General features: G+C 50.4%; 1 protein-coding gene across 8 annotated transcripts in view; it reads right to left on the bottom strand.

Annotated features, from left to right (window-relative positions):
* Positions 1–21,692, bottom strand: part of apba2b (amyloid beta (A4) precursor protein-binding, family A, member 2b) — a 106,735-nt gene that overhangs the window by 1,229 nt on the left and 83,814 nt on the right. For all 8 annotated transcript variants that reach the window (XM_068015672.1, XM_068015664.1, XM_068015671.1 and 5 more), the window contains 2 exons: positions 21,136–21,255; positions 9,545–9,685 (listed from right to left, as the gene is read on the bottom strand). In XM_068015672.1, the coding sequence (XP_067871773.1) occupies positions 9,545–9,685; positions 21,136–21,255 (261 nt within the window). The remainder of the gene's footprint in view (positions 1–9,544; positions 9,686–21,135; positions 21,256–21,692) is intronic.

Genomic DNA, 21,692 nt, shown 5'->3' with positions numbered 1-21,692 from the left:
TGTCACCTAATTCAGGATCTTCCACCCGTAAGATAAAACTGTCTCTCCTTAACTATAATGTCTAATGAGTAAACAGAACCTTGGGTCATTCAGAGATTAAGTGTTGTCACAAGAACACCCAAGAAATAGGAGAAGTAGACCATAAGGCCCATCGAGCTTGCTCCGCCATTCAAAACGATCATGGCTGATCTTTGACTTCAATTCCACTTTGCTGCCCATTCCTCATATCCCTTGATTCCCTGCGAGACCAAAAATCTAACTATCCCAGCCTTAAATGTATTCAATGATGGAGCATCCACAACCCTCTGGGGTAGAGAATTCCAAAGATTCACAACCCTTTGAGTGAAGTAATTTCTCCTCATCTCAGTCCTAAATGATCGTCCCCTTATCCTGAGACTGTGTCCCCGTGTTCTAGATTCCCTGACCAATGAGAACAATCTCTCAGCTTCTCCCCTATCAAGTCCTTTCAGAATCTTGCATGTCTCAATTAGGTCGCCTCTCATCCTCCTAAACTCCAGAGAATATAGGCCCAATTTACTCAGCCTATCATAGGACAACTCCTTCATTACAGGAACCAATTTAGTGAACCTTCGCTGCATTGCCTCCAATGCAAGTGTATGCTTTCTTAAATGTGGAGACTAAAACTGCACACGGTATTCCAGGTGCAGTCTCACAAAAGCCCTGTACAATTTTAGCAAGACTTCTTTATTTCTGTACTCCAATCCCCTTGCAATAAATGCCAAAATGCCATCTGCCTTCCTAATAGCCTACTGCACCTGCATGTTAACTTTGTGCATTCCTTGTACGAGTACCCCCCCCAAGTCTCTCTGAACATCAATACTTAACAGTTTCACACCTTTTAAAAAAATATTCTGCTTTTCTATTTTTACAACCAAAATGAACAACTTCACACTTCCCTACATTATACTCCATTTACCATCATTTGCCACTCACTTAACCTGTTTCTTTGCAGCCTCTCTACATCCTCCCCGCAGCTTACCTTTCCACCGAGCTTTGCATCATCAGCAAACTTAGATACATTACTCTCTATCTCTTCATCCAAGTCATTAATATAGAGTGTAAATAGCTGACTTGTCAAGGAAGATGCAATGATCACACTGAACAGAACTCAGTATTTTAAGAGGCGATTTACCAGAATGGTTCCAGAAACAAAGGATTTTAGTTACAAGGTGATGTTGAAAAAGCTGGGGTTGTTCTTGGAGCAAAGGAGATTGAGGGGAGGATGTTAGACAGTGGTGTTCCCCAAGGGTCAGTGCTGGGACCACTGCTTTTTCTTTGCTATCTGTAAATGACTTGGATCTTGGAATACAGAAAAGAATTTCGAAATTTGTCTATGTCATCAAATTTGGAAACTTGGAGGTGTGGCAAACAGTGAGGATGATATGAACTGCCTGCAGTAGGACATAGATAGGCTAGTGCAGTGGGCAGAGAGGTGGCAGATGGAATTTAATACTGAAAGGGTGAGGTGATGCATTTTGGCAGAAGGAATAAGGAGAGGCAATATATACTTACTGCACAGTTCTAAAGAGTGTGCAGGAACAGAGGGACCTGGAGGTGCATGTGCATTGATCTTTGAAGGTGGCAGGACATACTGAGAGTGTGGTTAGTAAGTATATGGGATCTTGGGCTTCATAAATAGAGGCATAGCATACGAAAGCAGGGAAGTTACGCTGAAACTTCATAAAGCTCTGGTTAGGCCCCAACTGGAGTATTGCATCCAGTTCTGGTCACTACACTTTAGGAAGAATGTGAGGGCCCTTGAGAAGGTGCAGAGGAGATTTACCAGAATGGTTCCAGGGATGGAGGATTTCAGTTGCAAGGTTAGGTTGGAAAAGCTGGGTTTGTTCTCCTTATAACAAAGGAAATTGAGGGGAGATATAATAGTAGCATACAAGATTACGACAGGGTTAGATAAGTTGGACAAGGGAAAACTGTTCCCATTAACAAATGTTACAAGGTCTAGGGGACACAGATCTGAGGTTTTGAGCAAAAGATACAGGGGAATATGAGGAAGCACTTTATTACACAGCAGGTGCTAATGACCTGGAACTCACTGCCCACAAGGGTAGTGGAAGCGGAGACAATCACTGACTTCAAGAAAATGCTGGATGGCCACCTGAGAGATATAGACTTGCAGGGCTACAGGGATCAAGCCAGGGACTGGGATTGACTGCATAGCTCCGTGGAGAGCCGGCATGGTCTTGATGGGCCAAATGGCCTCCTTCTGTGCTGTAAATGACTATATGACTCTTGTACAAGATTATATCAGGTATACGTAAGGTAGATAAAGCAAAGCTGTTCCTGTTAGCTGATCGTACAAGGACCAGGAGTCACAGATGTAAGGTTTTGGGCAAGAGATTCAAGGGAGATGTGAGCTACGAACATACAAATTAGGAGCAGGCCCCCTCGAGCTTGCTCCGCCATTCAACAAGATCATGGCTGATCTGATTGTAAACTCAACTCCACATTTCCACCTACCCCCAATAACCTTCCACTCCCTTGCTTATCAAGAATCTATCTACCTCTGCCTTAAAAATATTTAAAGACTCTGCTTCCACTGCCTTTTGACGAAGAGAATTCCAAAGACTCATGAACCTCAGAGAGAAAAAATTCTCCTCAACTGTCTTAAGTGGGTGACCCCTTATTTTTAAACAGTGACCCCTAGTTCTAGATTCTCCCAAAAAGGGAAACATCCTTTCCACATCGACTTTGTCAGGACCCTTCAGGATCTTATATGTTTCAATCAATTCGTTCTTACTCTTCTGAACTCCAGCGGATACAAGCCTAGCCTGTCCAATCTTTCCTCATAAAGACAACACCCTCATTCCAGGTATTAGTCCAGTAAACCTTCTCTGAACTGCTTCCAATACATTTACATCCTTCCTTAAATAAGGAGATCAATACTGTACACAGTACTCCAGATGTGGTCTCACCAATGCCCTATTTAATGTAGCATAACCTCCCTATGCTTGTATTCAATTCCCCTCGCAATAAACAATAACATTCTATTTGCTTTCTTAGTTACTTGCTGTACCTGTATACTAACCTTTTGTGATTCATGCGCTAGGACACCCAGATCCCTCTGCATCTCAGAGCTCTGCAGTCTCTCACCATTTAAATAATATGCTTCTTTTTATTCTTTCTGCGAAAGTGGACAATTTCACATTTTCCCATATTATACTCCATTTGCCAGATCTTTGCCCACTCACTTAACTGATCTATATCCCTTTGCAGCCTCTTTATGTCCTCTTCACAACTTATCCCTACCTATCTTTGTGTCATCAGCAAATTTAGCAACCAGACCTTCAGTCCCTTCATCTAAGTCATTTTAGAATTAGAATTAGAACATTACAGCGCAGTACAGGTCCTTCGGCCCTCAATGTTGCGCCGACCTGTGAAACCATCTGACCTACACTATTTATATAAATTGTAAAAAGTTGATGCCAGCGGCACACCACTCATTACATCTTGCCAACCAGAAAATGACCCATTTATGCCTACTCTGTTTCCTGTTAGCTAACCAATCTTCTATCCATGCCAATATGTTTACCCCTGCACCATGAGCTTCTATTTTCTGCAGTACCCATCAATGTGGCACCTCATCAATTGCCTTCTGGAAATCTAACTACAGTACATCCACCGGTTCCCCTTTATCCACAGGACGTGTTACTTCAAAGATCTCCAATAAATTGGTTAAACATGATTTCCCTTTCACAAAACCATGTTGACTCTGCCTGATTACCTTGAATTTTTCTAATTGCCCTGCTATAACTTCTTTAATAATAGCTTTTAATATTTTCCCTCAGACGCACGTTAAGCTAACTGGCCTGTAGTTTCCTGCTTTCTGTCTCCCTCCCTTTTTGAATAAAGGAGTTACATTGGCTATTTTCCAATCTAATGGAACCTTCCCTGAATCTAGGGAATTTTGGAAAATTAAAACCAACACATCAACTACCTCACTGGCCACTTCTTTTAAGACCCTAGGATGACGTCCATTAGTGCCTGGGGACTTGTCAGCCTGCAGCTCCAACAATTTGCTCAGCTTTAACCTGGTTTAAAGTGTGTCTATTTCAACGCCAGGAGCATCCGGAATAAGGTGGGTGAGCTTGCAGCATGGGTTGGTACCTGGGATCTCGATGTTGTGGCCATTTCAGAGACATGGGTAGAGCAGGGGCAGGAATGGATGTTGCAGATTCCGGGATTTAGATGTTTCAGTAAGAACAGAGAAGATGGTAAAAGAGGGGGGGGTGTGGCATTGTTAATCAAGGAGAGTATTACAGCGACAGAAAGGACATTTGAGGACTCTTCTACTGAGGTAGTATGGGCCGAGGTTAGAAACAGGAGAGGTGAGGTTACCCTGTTGGGAGTCTTTTATAGACCTCCGAATAGTTCCAGAGATGTAGAGGAAAGGATAGCGAAGATGATTCTCGACAGGGGCGAGAGTAACAGGGTAGTTGTTATGGGGGACTTTAACTTTCCAAATATCGACTGGAAATACTATAGTTCGAGTACTTTAGATGGGTCAGTTTTTGTCCAGTGTGTGCAGGAGGGTTTTCTGACACAGTATGTAGACAGGCCAACCAGGGGCGATGCCACATTGGATTTGGTACTGGGAAATGAACCCGGCCAGGTGTTAGATTTAGATGTAGGTGAGCACTTTGGTGATAGTGAACACAATTTGGTTAGGTTTACCTTAGTGATGGGCAGGGACAGGTATATACCGCAGGGCAAAAATTATAGCTGGGAGAAAGGAAATTATGATGCGATTAGGCAAGATTTAGGATGCGTAGGATGGGGAAGGAAACTGCAGGGGATGGGAACAATCGAAATGTGGAGCTTATTCAAGGAGCAGCTACTGTGTGTCCTTGATAAGTATGTACCTGTGAGGCAGGGAGGAAGTTGTCGAGCGAGGGAGCCGTGGTTTACTAAAGAAGTTGAAGCGCTTGTCAAGAGGAAGAAGAAGGCTTATGTTAGGATGAGACGTGAAGGCTCAGTTAGGGCGCTTGAGAGCTACAAGCTAGCCAGGAAGGATCTAAAGGGAGAGCTAAGAAGAGCAAGGAGAGGACACGAGAAGTCATTGGTGGATAGTATCAGGGAAAACCCTAAGGCTTTCTATAGGTATATCAGGAATAAAAGAATGACTAGAGTTAGAATAGGGCCAATCAAGGATAGTAGTGGGAAGTTGTGTGTGGAATCAGAGGAGATAGGGGAAGTGTTAAATGAATATTTTGCGTCAGTATTTACAGTAGAGAAAGAAAATGTTGTTGAGAATACTGAGATTCAGGCTACTAGGCTCGATGGGATTGAGGTTCACAAGGAGGAGGTGTTATCAATTTTGGAAAGTGTGAAAATAGATAAGTCCCCTGGGCCAGATGGGATTTATCCTAGGATTCTCTGGGAAGCTAGGGAGGAGATTGCAGAGCCTTTGTCCTTGATCTTTATGTCGTCATTGTTGACAGGGATAGTGCCGGAAGACTGGAGGATAGCAAATGTTGTCCCCTTGTTCAAGAAGGGGAGTAGAGACAGCCCTGGTAATTATAGACCTGTGAGCCTTACTTCGGTTGTGGGTAAAATGTTGGAAAAGGTTATAAGAGACAGGATTTATAATCATCTTGAAAAGAATAAGTTCATTAGCGATAGTCAGCACGGTTTTGTGACGGGTAGGTCGTGCCTCACAAACCTATTGAGTTTTTCGAGAAGGTGACCAAACAGGTGGATGAGGGTAAAGCAGTGGATGTGGTGTATATGGATTTCAGTAAGGCGTTTGATAAGGTTCCCCACGGTAGGCTATTGCAGAAAATACGGAAGTATGGGGTTGAAGGTGATTTAGAGCTTTGGATCAGAAATTGGCTAGCTGAAAGAAGACAGAGGGTGGTGGTTGATGGCAAATGTTCATCCTGGAGTTTAGTTACTAGTGGTGTACAGCAAGGATCTGTTTTGGGGCCACTGCTGTTTGTCATTTTTATAAATGACCTGGAAGAGGGTGTAGAAGGGTGGGTTAGTAAATTTGCAGATGACACTAAGGTCGGTGGAGTTGTGGATAGGGCCGAAGGATGTTGTAGGTTACAGAGGGACATAGATAGGCTGCAGAGCTGGGCTGAGAGATGGCAAATGGAGTTTAATGCGGAAAAGTGCGAGGTGATTCACTTTGGAAGGAGTAACAGGAATGCAGAGTACTGGGCTAATGGGAAGATTCTTGGTAGTGTAGATGAACAGAGAGATCTTGGTGTCCAGGTGCATAAATCCCTGAAGGTTGCTACCCAGGTTAATAGGGCTGTTAAGAAGGCATATGGTGTGTTAGCTTTTATTAGTAGGGGGATCGAGTTTCGGAGCCACGAGGTCATGCTGCAGCTGTACAAAACTCTGGTGAGACCGCACCTGGAGTATTGCGTGCAGTTCTGGTCACCGCATTATAGGAAGGATGTGGAAGCTATGGAAAGGGTGCAGAGGAGATTTACTAGGATGTTGCCTGGTATGGAGGGAAGGTCTTACGAGGAAAGGCTGAGGGACTTGGGGTTGTTTTCGTTGGAGAGAAGGAGGAGGAGAGGTGACTTAATAGAGACATATAAGATAATCAGAGGGTTAGATAGGGTGGATAGTGAGCGTCTTTTTCCTCGGATGGTGATGGCAAACACGAGGGGACATAGCTTCAAGTTGAGGGGTGATAGATATAGGACACATGTGAGAGGTAGTTTCTTTACTCAGAGAGTAGTAAGGGCGTGGAACGCCCTGCCTGCAGCAGTAGTAGATTCGCCAACTTTAAGGGCATTTAAGTGGTCATTGGATAGACATATGGATGAAAATGGAATAGTGTAGGTCAGATGGTTTCACAGGTCGGCGCAACATCGAGGGCCGAAGGGCCTGTACTGCGCTGTAATGTTCTAATTCTAATTTTCTGACCTGCCTCCCACCTTTGTGCAATTATAGGCTTTTGCTTTAAGTTTGATACTATCTTTAACTGTTTAGTTTAGAGATACAGCACTGAAACAGGCCCTTCGGCCCACCGAGTCTGTGCCGACCATCAACCACCCATTTATACTAATCCTACACTAATCCCATATTCCTATCACATCCCCACCTGTCCCTATATATTTCCCTACCACCTACCTATACTAGGGGCAATTTATAATGGCCAATTAACCTATCAACCTGCAAGTCTTTGGCATGTGGGAGGAAACCGGAGCACCCGGAGGAAACCCACGCAGACACAGGGAGAACTTGCAAACTCCGCACAGGCAGTACCCAGAATCGAACCCGGGTCCCTGGAGCTGTGAGGCTGCGGTGCTAACCACTGCGCCGCCCAAACCACGGATGGTGGAACCTACCCTTGGATTATTTCTCTCTCGTTGGAATGTATCTATTCTGTGTATTCTGAAATATCGCCTTAAATGTCTGATGCTGCATCTCTCGTGACCTATCCCTTAACCTAATTTGCCAGTTCACTTTAGCTAGCTCTGCTTTCATGCCCTCATAATTGGCCTTATTTAAGTTTAAAATACTAGTCTTGGACCTACTCTTTTCTCCCTCAGACTGAGTGTAAAATTCAATCATATTAGGATTGCTGTTGCCTAGGAGTGCCTTCACTATGAAGTCATTAATTAATCCGATCTCTTGTTGCACAATACCAGGTCCAGTATAGCTTGCTCTCTTGTTGGCTCCAGAACGTATTGTTCCAAGAAACTATCCTGAAAACATTCTATGAACTCCTCATCTAGGCTACCTTTTCCCATCTGATTTTTCTAGTGTGTATGTAGATTAAAATCTGCATTAATGTAAAATGTAAGGAAGAACTTTTTTACGCAGCGAGTGGTAATGGCCTGGAACTTGCTGCTCATGAGGGTGGTGGAAGCAGAGACAATGAAAGATTTCTAAAGGAAGCTGGATGGGCACTTGAACAAAGAACAAAGAAAATTACAGCACAGGAACAGGCCCTTCGGCCCTCCATGCCTGCGCCGATCCAGATCCTCTATCTAAACATGTCACCTATTTTCTAAGGGTCTGTATCTCTTTGCTTCCTGCCCATTCATGTATCTGTCTAGATACATCTTAAAAGACGCTATCGTGCCCGCGTCTACCACCTCTGCTGGCAATGCGTTCCAGGCACCCACCACCCTCTGCGTAAAGAACTTTCCACGCATATCCCCCCTAAACTTTTCCCCTCTCACTTTGAACTCGTGACCCCTAGTAATTGAATCCCCCACTCTGGGAAAAAGCTTCTTGCTATCCACCCTGTCGATACCCGTCATGATTTTGTACACCTCAATCAGGTCCCCCCTCAACCTCCGTCTTTCTAATGAAAATAATCCTAATCTACTCAACCTCTCTTCATAGCTAGCGCCCTCCATACCAGGCAACATCCTGGTGAACCTCCTCTGCACCCTCTCCAAAGCATCCACATCCTTTTGGTAATGTGGCGACCAGAACTGCACGCAGTATTCCAAATGTGGCCGAACCAAAGTCCTATACAACTGTAACATGACCTGCCAACCCTTGTACTCAATACCCCGTCCGATGAAGGAAAGCATGCCGTATGCCTTCTTGACCACTCTATTGACCTGCGTTGCCACCTTCAGGGAACAATGGACCTGTACATCAATTTTCCCCAGGACTTGTCCATTTACTGTATAGTTCACTCTTGAATTGGATCTTCCAAAATGCATCACCTCGCATTTGCCCTGATTGAACTCCATCTGCCATTTCTCTGCCCAACTCTCCAATCTATCTATATTCTGCTGTATTCTCTGACAGTCCCCTTCACTATCTGCTACTCCACCAATCTTAGTGTCGTCTGCAAACTTGCTAATCAGACCACCTATACTTTCCTCCAAATCATTTATGTATATCACAAACAACAGTGGTCCCAGCACGGATCCCTGTGGAACACCACTAGTCACACGTCTCCTGTTGCCCAGCCAGTTCTTTATCCATCTAGCTAGTACACCCTGGACCCCATGCAACTTCACTTTCTCCATCAGCCTACCATGGGGAACCTTATCAAACGCCTTACTGAAGTCCATGTATATGACATCTACAGCCCTTCCCTCATCAATCAACTTTGTCACTTCCTCAAAGAATTTTATTAAGTTGAGGGAAATAAACTTGCAGGGCTATGGGGATAGAGCTGGGAAATAGGATTGACTGGATTGCTCTAGAGAGCCAGCATGGACTCAATGGGCTGAATGGCTTCCTTCGACTTAACCTAAATTCCAGGACATACAATCCTAGGTTATATAATCTCGCCACCTAATTTAGCCCTTGAGTCCAGGTATCAATCTGGTAAATTCAGCCTGCACTCCCTCCAAGGCCAATATATCCTTCCTGAGGTGTGGTACCTGGAACTGATCACAGTTCTCCAGGTGCAGTCCAACCAGGGCCTCATATAGATAGAGCACGAGTTCTACCCCAGTGTATTCTAGTCCTCTAGATATGAAGACCAGCATTACATTGGCCTTTTTGATTATTATCTGTACATGTTCGTGAAATTTTAATGTTGAGAGAAGCTCTTTGCATCAAGGGATCTTACCTCACCCACTGAGTTAGACAGAGCCTGAACAATCTTTTCATGAGCAGTAGCCACAACACTCTGCCCATTGATCTCGATGATACGGTGACCCACTCTGACTCCACCACGTTCCGCAATTCCACCTCGCATCAAGCTGCAGATCTGTAAAAGCAAACAGCTGTCACTGCCAATCCCTGTCCCGATCCTTACACCTCCAAACATTGCACAGAGAGGCTGCTGGAGCTGCCTTGTGGATTTGTCGGGGAACTTCATGCAGAGCTCAATCACTGATCACCATCTCCAGATGTGATTATCTCAGTATCCCAGCATCAAAAGTTTAACAGGAGTAAACAATAGAAATAATATTTGCATGAATCTGGAATGTAAGCAGATAGTGTCCTGTTGCCAGAGCGGTGGATTTTACTAACATCACTGTGGCTTCTCCACAATTCCTACGAATCTCAGCTGCTGTTCTTTTGTGTCAGTTCCAACATAATGAAATCTTTGGTACCTTTAGTTTAGTGGAATTGAAAATGGGGCTCGACAGAGCAAAGTACATCATGGGTTATATCCAGTAAAGCTCCCTCTACACTGTCCCCATCAAACACTCCCAGGACAGGTACAGCACAGGGTTAGATACAGAGTAAAGCTCCCTCTACACTGTCCCCATCAAACACTCCCAGGAAAAAAAAACGAAAAAAAAAAAACGGGGTTAGATACAGAGTAAAGCTCCCTCTACACTGTCCCATCAAACACACCCAGGACAGGTACAGCACGGGGTTAGATACAGAGTAAAGCTCCCTCTACACTGTCCCCATCAAACACTCCCAGGACACGTACAGCACTGGGTTAGATACGGAGTAAAGCTCCCTCTACACTGTCCCAAACACTCCCAGGCCAGGTACAGCACGGGGGTTGGCTGCTTCCTAATTGAGACTCCAAAGTGCATCAACGAGGTACAGCTGACAGTGCTGCAGGTGCTGTTGGAGAAGGAGTGCTGAGGAGAAACTGCAAAAACTTTGAACAACATTTGCTGCAGAGGAGGAAAGACTTTTGGAATAAGCCTGTATTTCGAGGTGGGTGTTGAGCACCAGACTCTTATTTCATTTGGACTGTTGTGGGAGGTGGAAGAGGCCAGAAGAACAAGGGGTGGGGGCTATACAATTCTGCAGGGAGCTGTGCAGTTGCACTAAAGTTGCAGGGAAGCTCCCTCCCCACCCCAATTGCCCAGCCTGAGTCAGCTGAAGCTGCCTGACTAATATACAGAAGGGGATAAATAGTGCCTGGGCAGCTTCAGCTGGCCCAGGTGAAGACGCCTCCCCCAACCAGAAGACCGTAAGACCAAGTGTGCTGGCAGAGACTGTTCCAAGTGTGCTGTGTGCACCACCTCCAGAAAGGAAAAGAAAGTCATCCCTTACAGCCTGTCTTTCCCTCAGCCTCTCCTCTAACCTCTTGTTTGTTTGTTTGTTTTGTGCATCTTAAAGTTATTTTCAAGACTACAATTTGGGGTGGGTTAGCTCTTAGACCCATGGCAAGCCCTTCATCACAGGTGGCGGGGCCCTCTACTACCTATGCAGCTGCAGCCTCTGTGGCTGCCCGCGTGGCCCCGTCACCCTTTAAATTAATAACATCCAGCCATGGGGTGAAGAGCTATCCCCACCCCAACATGTCCATTGAGGCCTGTGTGAAGGCAATGGCCGAGGTTGTCGGCCCCTCGGCCATTGTTGCGGCCTCAAAGATGTATGGGAAGGCTGTGTTTTTTCTAAAGACCGAGCGGGCCGTGTCCCTGGCCCTGAGTAAGGGGCTCACTGTGGGGGGGGACCTTCCTGCCGGTGGACCCTCTGGGGACCACTGCGCAGCGGATAATGTTATCCAACGTCCCACCCTTCATTCCCAGTGAGCTCCTCCTCCCCCACCTGCACCCTCTGGGGGAGGTGAGGTCAGGGATCATCCCAGTCCGGCTTGGTCTTCGGGAACACAGCCTCCAACATGTCTACTCCTTCCGCCGCCAGTTATTTATGCAGCTGGCGCGGGAGGAGGACTCGGAAGGCCAATTTAATGTAGAGTTCCAGGGACGGCCTACCGTGTCTTTTGGACCTCGGACGGGGTGCGGTGCCACATCTGCAAGCGGGTGGGGCATGTTCATAAGAACTGCCCCAACCTCCCGGCCGCCAGCTCCACCTTGGCGGCCCAGGGTACTCCCACTCCCCCCACACATCCAACAGACACCGCTCAGTCGGTTCCCGAGGCTGTGGTTTTCACAGCCTCCAGTGGGGAGGGGAGTGCCCGTCCGAGTGGAAGGAAGACGCGGAGGCAAAAGAAACATCTAGAGGCGCGTCCCCTGGACACATTGAAACAACCCGAGCCTGAGCTCAGCCCAAAGCCCGTTCTCACGGAATCCACCTGTCCCAGGGCTGGGCTCAGGCCCAGGGTGACTAAAAAGAAGGAGGGTGCAGAGGCGGAGGCCTCTGATGACATGGAGGTCTCTGAGCCTCTGCGCCCTAGTGGGAAAAAGAGGAGAAGGCACCCCTCCACAAGGTAACGAGGGGCCCTGAGGCGCAAGGCCCATCTGTTGGAGGGGAGCTGTCTCCTGTTTCGGGTCCCCAGGTTTCCCCTACCGCCACAGGCTAAAAGGCAGGAGCTCCCTATTCCTCAGGGTGGAGGGGAGGGGAGGGGAGGGGAAGGCCCCGATACATGAGGCCCCTCCTGAAGGAGTAAGTGGGGCCCTGTTTGTGGTGGGGGAGCCTGGGGACACCGCCCATTCTGCCACTGGGTCGGGTGCCCTGAGTGAAGGGGAGGGCGAGGCCCCAGAGGGCCGGCCCTCCCAGCCAGCGTCGTCCACCAACCAGGAGACACCCGACCCGGTTATAACTGAGAATGCTGCCCCATCTGCTGGGCCTGTGGGTGCTGGCGGAGCGGGAGATGGCCTCCTCTCTCCGCCTTCGGTCTGGATTTCCGGAGTCGGGAACTTCTGTCTCCCCTGGACCACTCATTGGCCTGGGGACGGAGGTGGAGGGGGGTCCTGAACCGCTGGCGCCCACAGGCTCCAGTTTCACAGTAGAACCCAGAGAGGACTCCTCCGCCATCGATCCTGGGGGTGGGATCGTGACGGAGGCAGGACCAGCTGGCGCGGCCGGGACGTCCACCCCACAGTGTGTGGTGGATGTGTCGGCCGCTGGCGGTGACGACCCGGAGGAGGATGGGGATTCGGTGTGGGGCACGGAGGATGACCTTGATTCCATCGCCAGTGAGGTGGTGGAGTCCCTCGTGCCTCCCACCGAATCTCCCCTCATCCCTACGGCGGAACTCCGGGATTTCCTCGCGGTTTGCAGGGGTTGCCGCAATAAAGTTCAGCTGGCCCTCAGCCGTTGGTTGAATCTGGCGCTGATCATCCAGTCCGTCCGTGCCGCCCTTAAGAAAGCGGGCAAGCGCACGGGCGTGAAACTGGTTGAGAGGCGCCGTTTTAATGTGTTCCTCAATGGGTTGCTGGGGGAGTGGAGGGCCAGGTGCACTTCCACTCCCTCCTCACAGTGAGGTGTTAGTGACGGGTTTTAAGTACCTTTGACATGAAGATAACCATAGCCAGCCTCAACATCAACGGCAGCAGGGGATCTCACCGCAGATTTCACAATCTCTCAGTCCTTAGGGAAGGGAGATACGCGGTGAGCTTTCTGCAGGAAACCCACACTGTTCCGGGAGACGAAGCCACCTGGCTCCTGGAGTGGCAGGGTGGAGTCTACATGAGTCACCTCACCCCTATTTCTAGTGGGGTAGCTATCTTGGGGGTCAAGGAGCTACTGCCGGGCCGCTTGCTCCACCTCGCCGTTCGCCTGGGTAGCGTGCCGCTCCACTTTGTGAACGTGTACGCGCCCAGGCCCGGCGCATTGCAAGTGCGCTTCTTTGAAGAAGTGTCCGCTCCCTTGAGCTCCATCGATAGCGGCGAGTGCATCATCCCCAGGGGGGATTTTAACTGCACCCTCGAGGTGGGGGATCGTTCCGGTCCCCAGCGCGGCCAAGCGTCGGTGGAGAAGTTGAGGGGACTGATCAGCTCCCTTAACTTAGTGGATGTCTGGCGGAATCTCCATCCCGACTCCAGCGCCTTCACGTGGAGGTCTGGAGGAGGAGGGTCCCGAATCGACCGCCTCTACTTTTCGCAGGCGTACGTCTCCCGCGTCTCGGCAGCCTCCATGTGGCTGGTACCGTGCTCGGACCACCACCTGGTGTGGGCGGAGTTCACTCCGCTCCGCACGCGGGCGGGGTCCGCGTACTGGCACTTTAACAACCGGCTGCTGGAGGACGAGCGATTTCGGGACTTGTTCTGTCGATTCTGGGCCGACTGGAGAAGGAAGCAGGGGGGCCTCCCCTCCTTGAGGCTATGGTGGGATGTGGGCAAGACTCACATCCGCGTCTTCTGTCAGGAGTACGCGAAGGGGTCGACCAAGAGGCGGGAGGCCGAGATCGGGCGCCTTGAGAGGGAGGTGCTTGACTTGGAGTCCCGCCTCGGTCATGCCGTCGTGGACCCGGCCCTGTGGCAGGCGTACAAAGAGAAGAAGGGCGCACTGAGGGACCTGCAGCTCATAGGGTCCTGAGGCGCGTACGTGAGGTCGCGGATCCAGATCCTGGAAGATTTGGACCGCGCCTCACCCTTCTTCTACTCGCTGGAAAAATGGCGGGGGGTCCGTAAGCAGCTCGTTGAGCTGCTGGCCGACGACGGATCCTCCATCACAGATCCGGAGGGAATGGGCCTCCTGGTCCGTACTTATTACAGTCCGTTGTTCTCTCCGGATCCGTCCAGCGAGGATGTGCGCAGAGTTTTGTGGGAGGACCTGCCGCAGGTCAGCCCGGAGGGCGCCGAAGGATTGGAGGCTCCGCTCCCGTTGGCGGAGCTGACTGGCGCCCTCCACCAGCTCTCAAGGAGCAAATCCCCAGGGCTGGATGGGTTGACCGTGGAGTTCCTCAGGGCGTTCTGGGACGTCCTGAGGGACGATTACGCGCGGGTCCTGGGGGAAAGCCTGGCGACCGGGCAGATGCCCCTCTCGTGGTGCAGGGCGGTCATCATCCTGCTGCCGAAGAGGGGCGATCTCCGCCTGCTTAAAAACTGGTGTCCGGTCTCCCTCCTCAGCACGGATTATAAGATCTTTGCCTGGGCTATGTCTACCCGCCTGGGCTCCGTGCTGGCCCACATGATCCACCCCGACCAGTCCTACACGGTCCCGGGCCGGTCCATCCAGGACAACATCCACCTGGTCCGGGACCTGATCCATCTTTCCCAGAGGACTGGTCAGTCGGTCGCCTTTCTCTCCCTCGATCAGGAGAAGGCGTTCGACAGGGTGGATCACGAATACCTTTTCGGGACTCTGCGCGCTTTCGGACTCGGGCCGCATTTCGTGGCCCAGGTCCCACTTTTATACGCCGCCGCAGAGTGTCTAGTCAAAGTTAACGTGTCCTTGACGGCGCCCCTTCGCTTTGGGAGAGGAGTGCGTCAGGGATACCCCATGTCCGGCCAATTGTATACCATCTGCGTGGAGCCCTTCCTGTGCCTGCTTCGCAGGAGGTTGACGGGATTGGCTCTGCGCGAGCCGGCCATGCGGGTCATCCTCTTGGCTTATGCCGACGACATGCTCCTCGCGGTCACAGATCCCGTTGACTTGCGGAGGATGCGCGACTGCCAGCAGACCTTTTCTGCCGCGTCCTCCGACAGGATCAATTGGGAGAAATGTTCCGGACTCCTGGTTGGTCAGTGGCGGGTGGACTCCCTGCCGGAGGAGATGACACCTTTTGCGTGGAGCACCACACACCTCCTCTATCTGGGAGTCCACCTTAGCCCCGCTGAGGAAGCCTGGCCGGCAAACTGGCAGGAGTTGGAGGCGAAAGTCACCGCTCGGCTGGGGCGCTGGACAGGACTGCTCCGAGTGCTTTCCTACAGGGGCCGAGCGTTGGTCATAAACCAACTGGTGGCCTCCATGCTGTGGTTCCGGTTGGTCACTTTGGCCCCGCCCCCTGTATTTGCCACCAAGATCCAGAAGAAACTCGTCGATTTCTTCTGGGGCAAGAGGAAACACTGGGTCTCTGCCGCGGTCCTGAGTCTCCCGATCGAGGAGGGCGGTCAGTCGCTGGTGTGCGTCCGCACCCAGGCTGCGACTCTCCGCCTTCGGACCCTGCAGAGATACCTGTACGTCGAGCGTCCTCCCAGATGGTGCGCGCTGGCGACGTATTTTTTCCGCCAGTGTCACTGCCTTCAAGACGACACGCAGCTCCCGGTGGAGTCCGTTAGCCGCGCCTCTCTGAGGGAGTTGCCTGTCTTTTACCGGGATCTTTTCCGAGTCTGGAACATGGTCGCCTCCAGTCAGGGCGCTCCCCCACCGGCGGAGGAGAGCGCCTCGGCTGTCCGGGCGGCCGACTCCGGGGACGGTCCGGCGGGCGGAGGAGTAGCCGAAACCCCCGGGACGCCCCTCACTGCGGGTGGCGAGGGGGCTCGGGAGTGCGGAGCGATCCCGGCCGAGCTGACCCCCGCTGGGCCGGAACTGCTCATCGGACCCAGGCCCCGAAACCCTCCTCGGGAGCCGGTCCCGCACAACCCGAGCCGCCTCTCGGAAATGCCCTCCGTGCCATTCCAATCGGCGCGGAGGGGTTTCCTGTACGGGCTGCTCCTGCACACTTTCCACTTCCTTGCCCTCGTCAGCCGGCCGGACACGCCCTGGCGGTCCGCGTTGCCATCTGGTGGCGAGGGGAAACCCCGATGGAGGTCTCTCTACGCGGGAGTCTTCCCCCTTTACATGGGGACCTGGGGTGGAGGGTGCTGCACAGAGCAGTCCCGTGCAATAGGCTTTTAAGTAGGTTCACGGACTCCCAGGCCAGCTGTACTTTCTGCGGCCTGGACGAGTCCGTGTTCCACATTTATACGGAGTGTGCGAGGTTGCAGCCCCTATTTGAGTATCTGAAGGGGCTGCTCCTCAAATTCTGGCTGCACTTCAGTCCCACGCTCCTGATCTTTGGGCACCCGGTGCGGAGGGGCTTGGGCCGGGAGGAGGATCTCCTCGTCGGTCTGCTCCTGGGCCTGGCCAAGGTGGCAATTCACAGGTCCAGGTTGCGGGCCGTCGGGGGGTCCGTCCTCCCCGATTGCCTGCCCCTCTTCCGCGGTTACGTTCGCGCCCGGGTGTCCCTGGAAAAGGAGCATGCGGTGTCCGCCGGTACGCTTGAGGCCTTCCGCGACCGGTGGGCACCGCAGGGACTGGAGAGCATTGTCGATGCCAAGAATGGCATTTTAATTTGAGTTTTTGTTTATTTATCTGGTTTTAATAAAGTTATTTTAAAATATAAGTGTGTATATAAAGGGGGCCTGAGGAATAAAGGCCCCCTCGACATAAAAAAAAACGGGGTTAGATACAGAGTAAAGCTCCCTTTACCTCAGAACCCGAACAATACACACAACACTGCAGATTTTCGATGCTGCTCTGTTTCTTCGATAGATTGCTTGTACCAAATAAGTTTGCACTTCTAAAATGTGTCTCACAGGATCAAGTTACCTCAGAACAACATCCAAATCAAAAAGGCAACAGGAAGAGAGAATAGAGAGGCAGAAATTGGAACAGAGGCCAGGACACTGGGAGTCAATTAGGAAACAGCTGAATCCTGCGATAAGGAGGCAGTCGGGTTGTTATTGTGAACCGATGATCTGAAATGAGCTAACAGACCTCCTTGTGATGCTATGAGCTTGCAGTGTTAAGAGTGCTGTGCTTCCTCCAGTATCTTTTACGTCTAGTTCCAGTGATCCTGTGCATCATATTTCGTAAGAGATAGATACAAATCAGTTATCAGTTTCCAGTGCGATCTCACGTGCTGTGACCACTGACTAAATAAATTCACTGGGTACTTGCATGTTTTAGCTTAAACCTCAAAGAATAGAGGTGAAAGGTTGACCAAACAGTTCAAAGTTCAATAAGAGAGAACTGGAATGAAAAGCACCCAGTCCTATGCAGAACTGATTAGCATTTAGTTGTAGGTTATTTATCTGATGCTGGGTTTTATACATCTCATTTCTCCTTTCAAACATTAAAATTCATTGACTGGAATTCAATGCACTCAGTCAGACATCACAAAGTCAGTCTGTCTGGGCACTTGGTGCAGCCCCTCACTGCCACCTGTCGGTCATTCCATACAGTACATTCAGGGTGAACTAACCACATTACAAATATTATTGAGAGATAAATGAATACGTGACATTCTTCACACAGTATTTTAATGGACAGCGCCACATAGTTAAATAAAAAACAATATTTCAGTTTAAGTATCGGCCAAATGAATATCACAAATGAGAAAGCAGCTAGCCAACATTATTAGAATTAGAATTAGAACATTACAGCGCAGTACAGGCCCTTCGGCCCTCGATGTTGCTCCGACCTGTGAAACCATCTGACCGACACTATTCCATTTTCATCCATATGTCTATCCAATGACCACTTAAATGCCCTTAAAGTTGGCGAGTCTACTACTGCTGCAGGCAGGGCGTTCCACGCCCTTACTACTCTCTGAGTAAAGAAACTACCTCTGACATCTGTCCTATATCTATCACCCCTCAACTTAAAGCTATGTCCCCTCGTGTTTGCCATCACCATCTGAGGAAAAAGACTCTCACTATCCACCCTATCTAACCCTCTGATTATCTTATATGTCTCTATTAAGTCACCTCTCCTCCTCCTTCTCTCCAACGAAAACAACCTCAAGTCCCTCAGCCTTTCCTCGTAAGACCTTCCCTCCATACCAGGCAACATCCTAGTAAATCTCCTCTGCACCCTTTCCAAAGCTTCCACATCCTTCCGATAATGCGGTGACCAGAACTGCACGCAATACTCCAGGTGCGGTCTCACCAGAGTTTTGTACAGCTGCAGCATGACCTCGTGGCTCCGAAACTCGATCCCCCTACTAATAAAAGCTAACACACCATATGCCTTCTTAACAGCCCTATTAACCTGGGTAGCAACCTTCAGGGATTTATGCACCTGGACACCAAGATCTCTCTGTTCATCTACACTACCAAGAATCTTCCCATTAGCCCAGAACTCTGCATTCCTGTTACTCCTTCCAAAGTGAATCACCTCGCACTTTTCCGCATTAAACTCCATTTGCCATCTCTCAGCCCAGCTCTGCAGCCTATCTATGTCCCTCTGTAACCTACAACATCCTTCGGCACTATCCACAACTCCACCGACCTTCGTGTCATCCGCAAATTTACTAATCCACCCTTCTACACCCTCTTCCAGGTCATTTATAAAAATGACAAACAGCAGTGGCCCCAAAACAGATCCTTGCGGTACACCACTAGTAACTAAACTCCAGGATGAACATTTGCCATCAACCACCACCCTCTGTCTTCTTTCAGCTAGCCAATTTCTGATCCAAAGCTCTAAATCACCTTCAACCCCATACTTGCGTATTTTCTGCAATAGCCTACCGTGGGGAACCTTATCAAACGCCTTACTGAAATCCATATGCACCACATCCACTGCTTTACCCTCATCCACCTGTTTGGTCACCTTCTCGAAAAACTCAATAAGGTTTGTGAGGCACGACCTACCCGTCACAAAACCGTGCTGACTATCGCTAATGAACTTATTCTTTTCAAGATGATTATAAATCCTGTCTCTTATAACCTTTTCCAACATTTTACCCACAACCGAAGTAAGGCTCACAGGTCTATAATTACCAGGGCTGTCTCTACTCCCCTTCTTGAACAAGGGGACAACATTTGCTATCCTCCAGTCTTCCGGCACTATTCCTGTCGACAATGACGACATAAAGATCAAGGACAAAGGCTCTGCAATCTCCTCCCTAGCTTCCCAGAGAATCCTAGGATAAATCCCATCTGGCCCAGGGGACTTATCTATTTTCACACTTTCCAAAATTGATAACACCTCCTCCTTGTGAACCTCAATTATCATTCAACAATACCTGTATATTAATACACACACTGCCTCTCCTTGAGGGGCTGCTCGTGGCAGCTTGTGAAGAGCCAGGGTAGACATAGGATGGTGCAAGAGAATTAAATTTCCTTAAAAGGAGATGAACAGAGCCCTATTATGGAGAGCTGCCCTGACCAAGAAAAATCATCAGTAGAGCGATGTTCTGTGCTGCCAGCAGAGGGCAGTGCTAGACCGACTCAATGGCTTCCCTCACTCAGCTAATTAGCAGAGTGTGGAGAGAACATGACACAAGTCTCTCTTAACCCAGGCAGAGCACTGCCATCGTCAGGGACAATTCCATCAGTCGCATCTCGAGATTGTACAGACCAGTGAGAACACAAATCGGTTAGGACAGCATGAAATCAGAACCCCAGCAGTTCAAAAATTCAAATAAGCGTTAGTTGTGGCTCAGTGGAAAAATGTGCAGTGTCAGAGGGTCAGTACTGAGGGAGTGCCGCACTGTCGGAGGGTCAGTACTGAGGGAGTGCCGCACTGTCGGAGGGTCAGTACTGAGGGAGTGCCGCACTGTCGGAGGGTCAGTACTGAGGGAGTGCCGCACTGTCGGAGGGTCAGTACTGAGGGAGTGCCACACTGTCGGAGGGTCAGTAATGAGGGAGTGCCGCACTGTCGGAGGGTCAGTACTGAGGGAGTGCCGCACTGTCGGAGGGTCAGTACTGAGGGAGTGCCGCACTGTCAGAGGGTCAGTACTGAGGGAGAGCCGCACTGTCGGAGGGTCAGTACTGAGGGAGTGCCGCACTGTCGGAGGGTCAGTACTGAGGGAGTGCCGCACTGTGGGAGGGTCAGTACTGAGGGAGAGCCGCACTGTCGGAGGGTCAGTACTGAGGGAGAGCCGCACTGTCGGAGGGTCAGTACTGAGGGAGTGCCGCACTGTCGGAGGGTCAGTACTGAGGGAGTGCCGCACTGTCGGAGGGTCAGTACTGAGGGAGTGCCGCACTGTCGGAGGGTCAGTACTGAGGGAGTGCCGCACTGATGGAGGGTCAGTACTGAGGGAGTGCCACACTGTCGGAGGGTCAGTACTGAGGGAGTGCCGCACTGTCGGAGGGTCAGTACTGAGGGAGTGCCGCACTGTCGGAGGGTCAGTACTGAGGGAGTGCCGCACTGTCAGAGGGTCAGTACTGAGGGAGAGCCGCACTGTCGGAGGGTCAGTACTGAGGGAGTGCCGCACTGTCGGAGGGTCAGTACTGAGGGAGTGCCGCACTGTGGGAGGGTCAGTACTGAGGGAGAGCCGCACTGTCGGAGGGTCAGTACTGAGGGAGAGCCGCACTGTCGGAGGGTCAGTACTGAGGGAGTGCCGCACTGTCGGAGGGTCAGTACTGAGGGAGAGCCGCACTGTCGGAGGGTCAGTACTGAGGGAGAGCCGCACTGTCGGAGGGTCAGTACTGAGGGAGAGCCGCACTGTCGGAGGGTCAGTACTGAGGGAGTGCCGCACTGTCGGAGGGTCAGTACTGAGGGAGAGGCGCACTGTCGGAGGGTCAGTACTGAGGGAGAGCCGCACTGCTGGAGGTGAAATATTGTTTGAAGGAAGTTCAGGAATGGGATGTCTGGCTGTTTTTTTATTACCCTTCCGCAGCCTTAGTGTTTAGAGTCATGGCCCGGGAGTTTATGTTCCTTGGCCCAATCCTGTGTACTCACGATGCCATTCTGTACACTGAAGCCCAGTTGGTACTTGAGGTCAGGACGCTTGATCAGCACGGTGGTGACAGGAGGACAGCTCACAATGTTCAGCTTAACCTGAACCTGATTCTTCAAGCCCTGAAAGACAAGAAATTTTATTATATCGTCAGGAATGGGGGACTTGAATGTGAGAGTGTGGGGGTGCATGAGTGGTTGGCAGGAGGGGGCACGCAAACATGGCAGTGGGCTCATGTGAGGGGCAGGCAAGTGAGTGGGTGGGCGGAGAAGGGGCACATGAGCATGGCAGCAGGTACGTGTGAGGGGGCGAGTGCATGAGCTGGAGGACGTACCCATGGGGGAAGGCGCGGGGGAGCTGTGCTCATGAGAGGGCATGTGAAAATGAACAGGATCAAGCTGAGCTGTGATGCCTGCTGACAGTCACTGTCTCAGCTGACGCATGAATAATGGGCTCAGAGGTGATATTTTGATGATTCCAATTGAACGTTAGCCCCAGCCTCAGAACAGAAGGACTGACAATCGGAGGAGAGGAGGGAGAGGAGGACTGACGCTCGGAG

Source organism: Heterodontus francisci, chromosome 35 (genome assembly GCF_036365525.1).
Source record: "Heterodontus francisci isolate sHetFra1 chromosome 35, sHetFra1.hap1, whole genome shotgun sequence".
NCBI classification, from domain to species: Eukaryota; Metazoa; Chordata; class Chondrichthyes; order Heterodontiformes; family Heterodontidae; genus Heterodontus; species Heterodontus francisci.
This window is presented reverse-complemented; position numbering and strand designations above follow the sequence as displayed.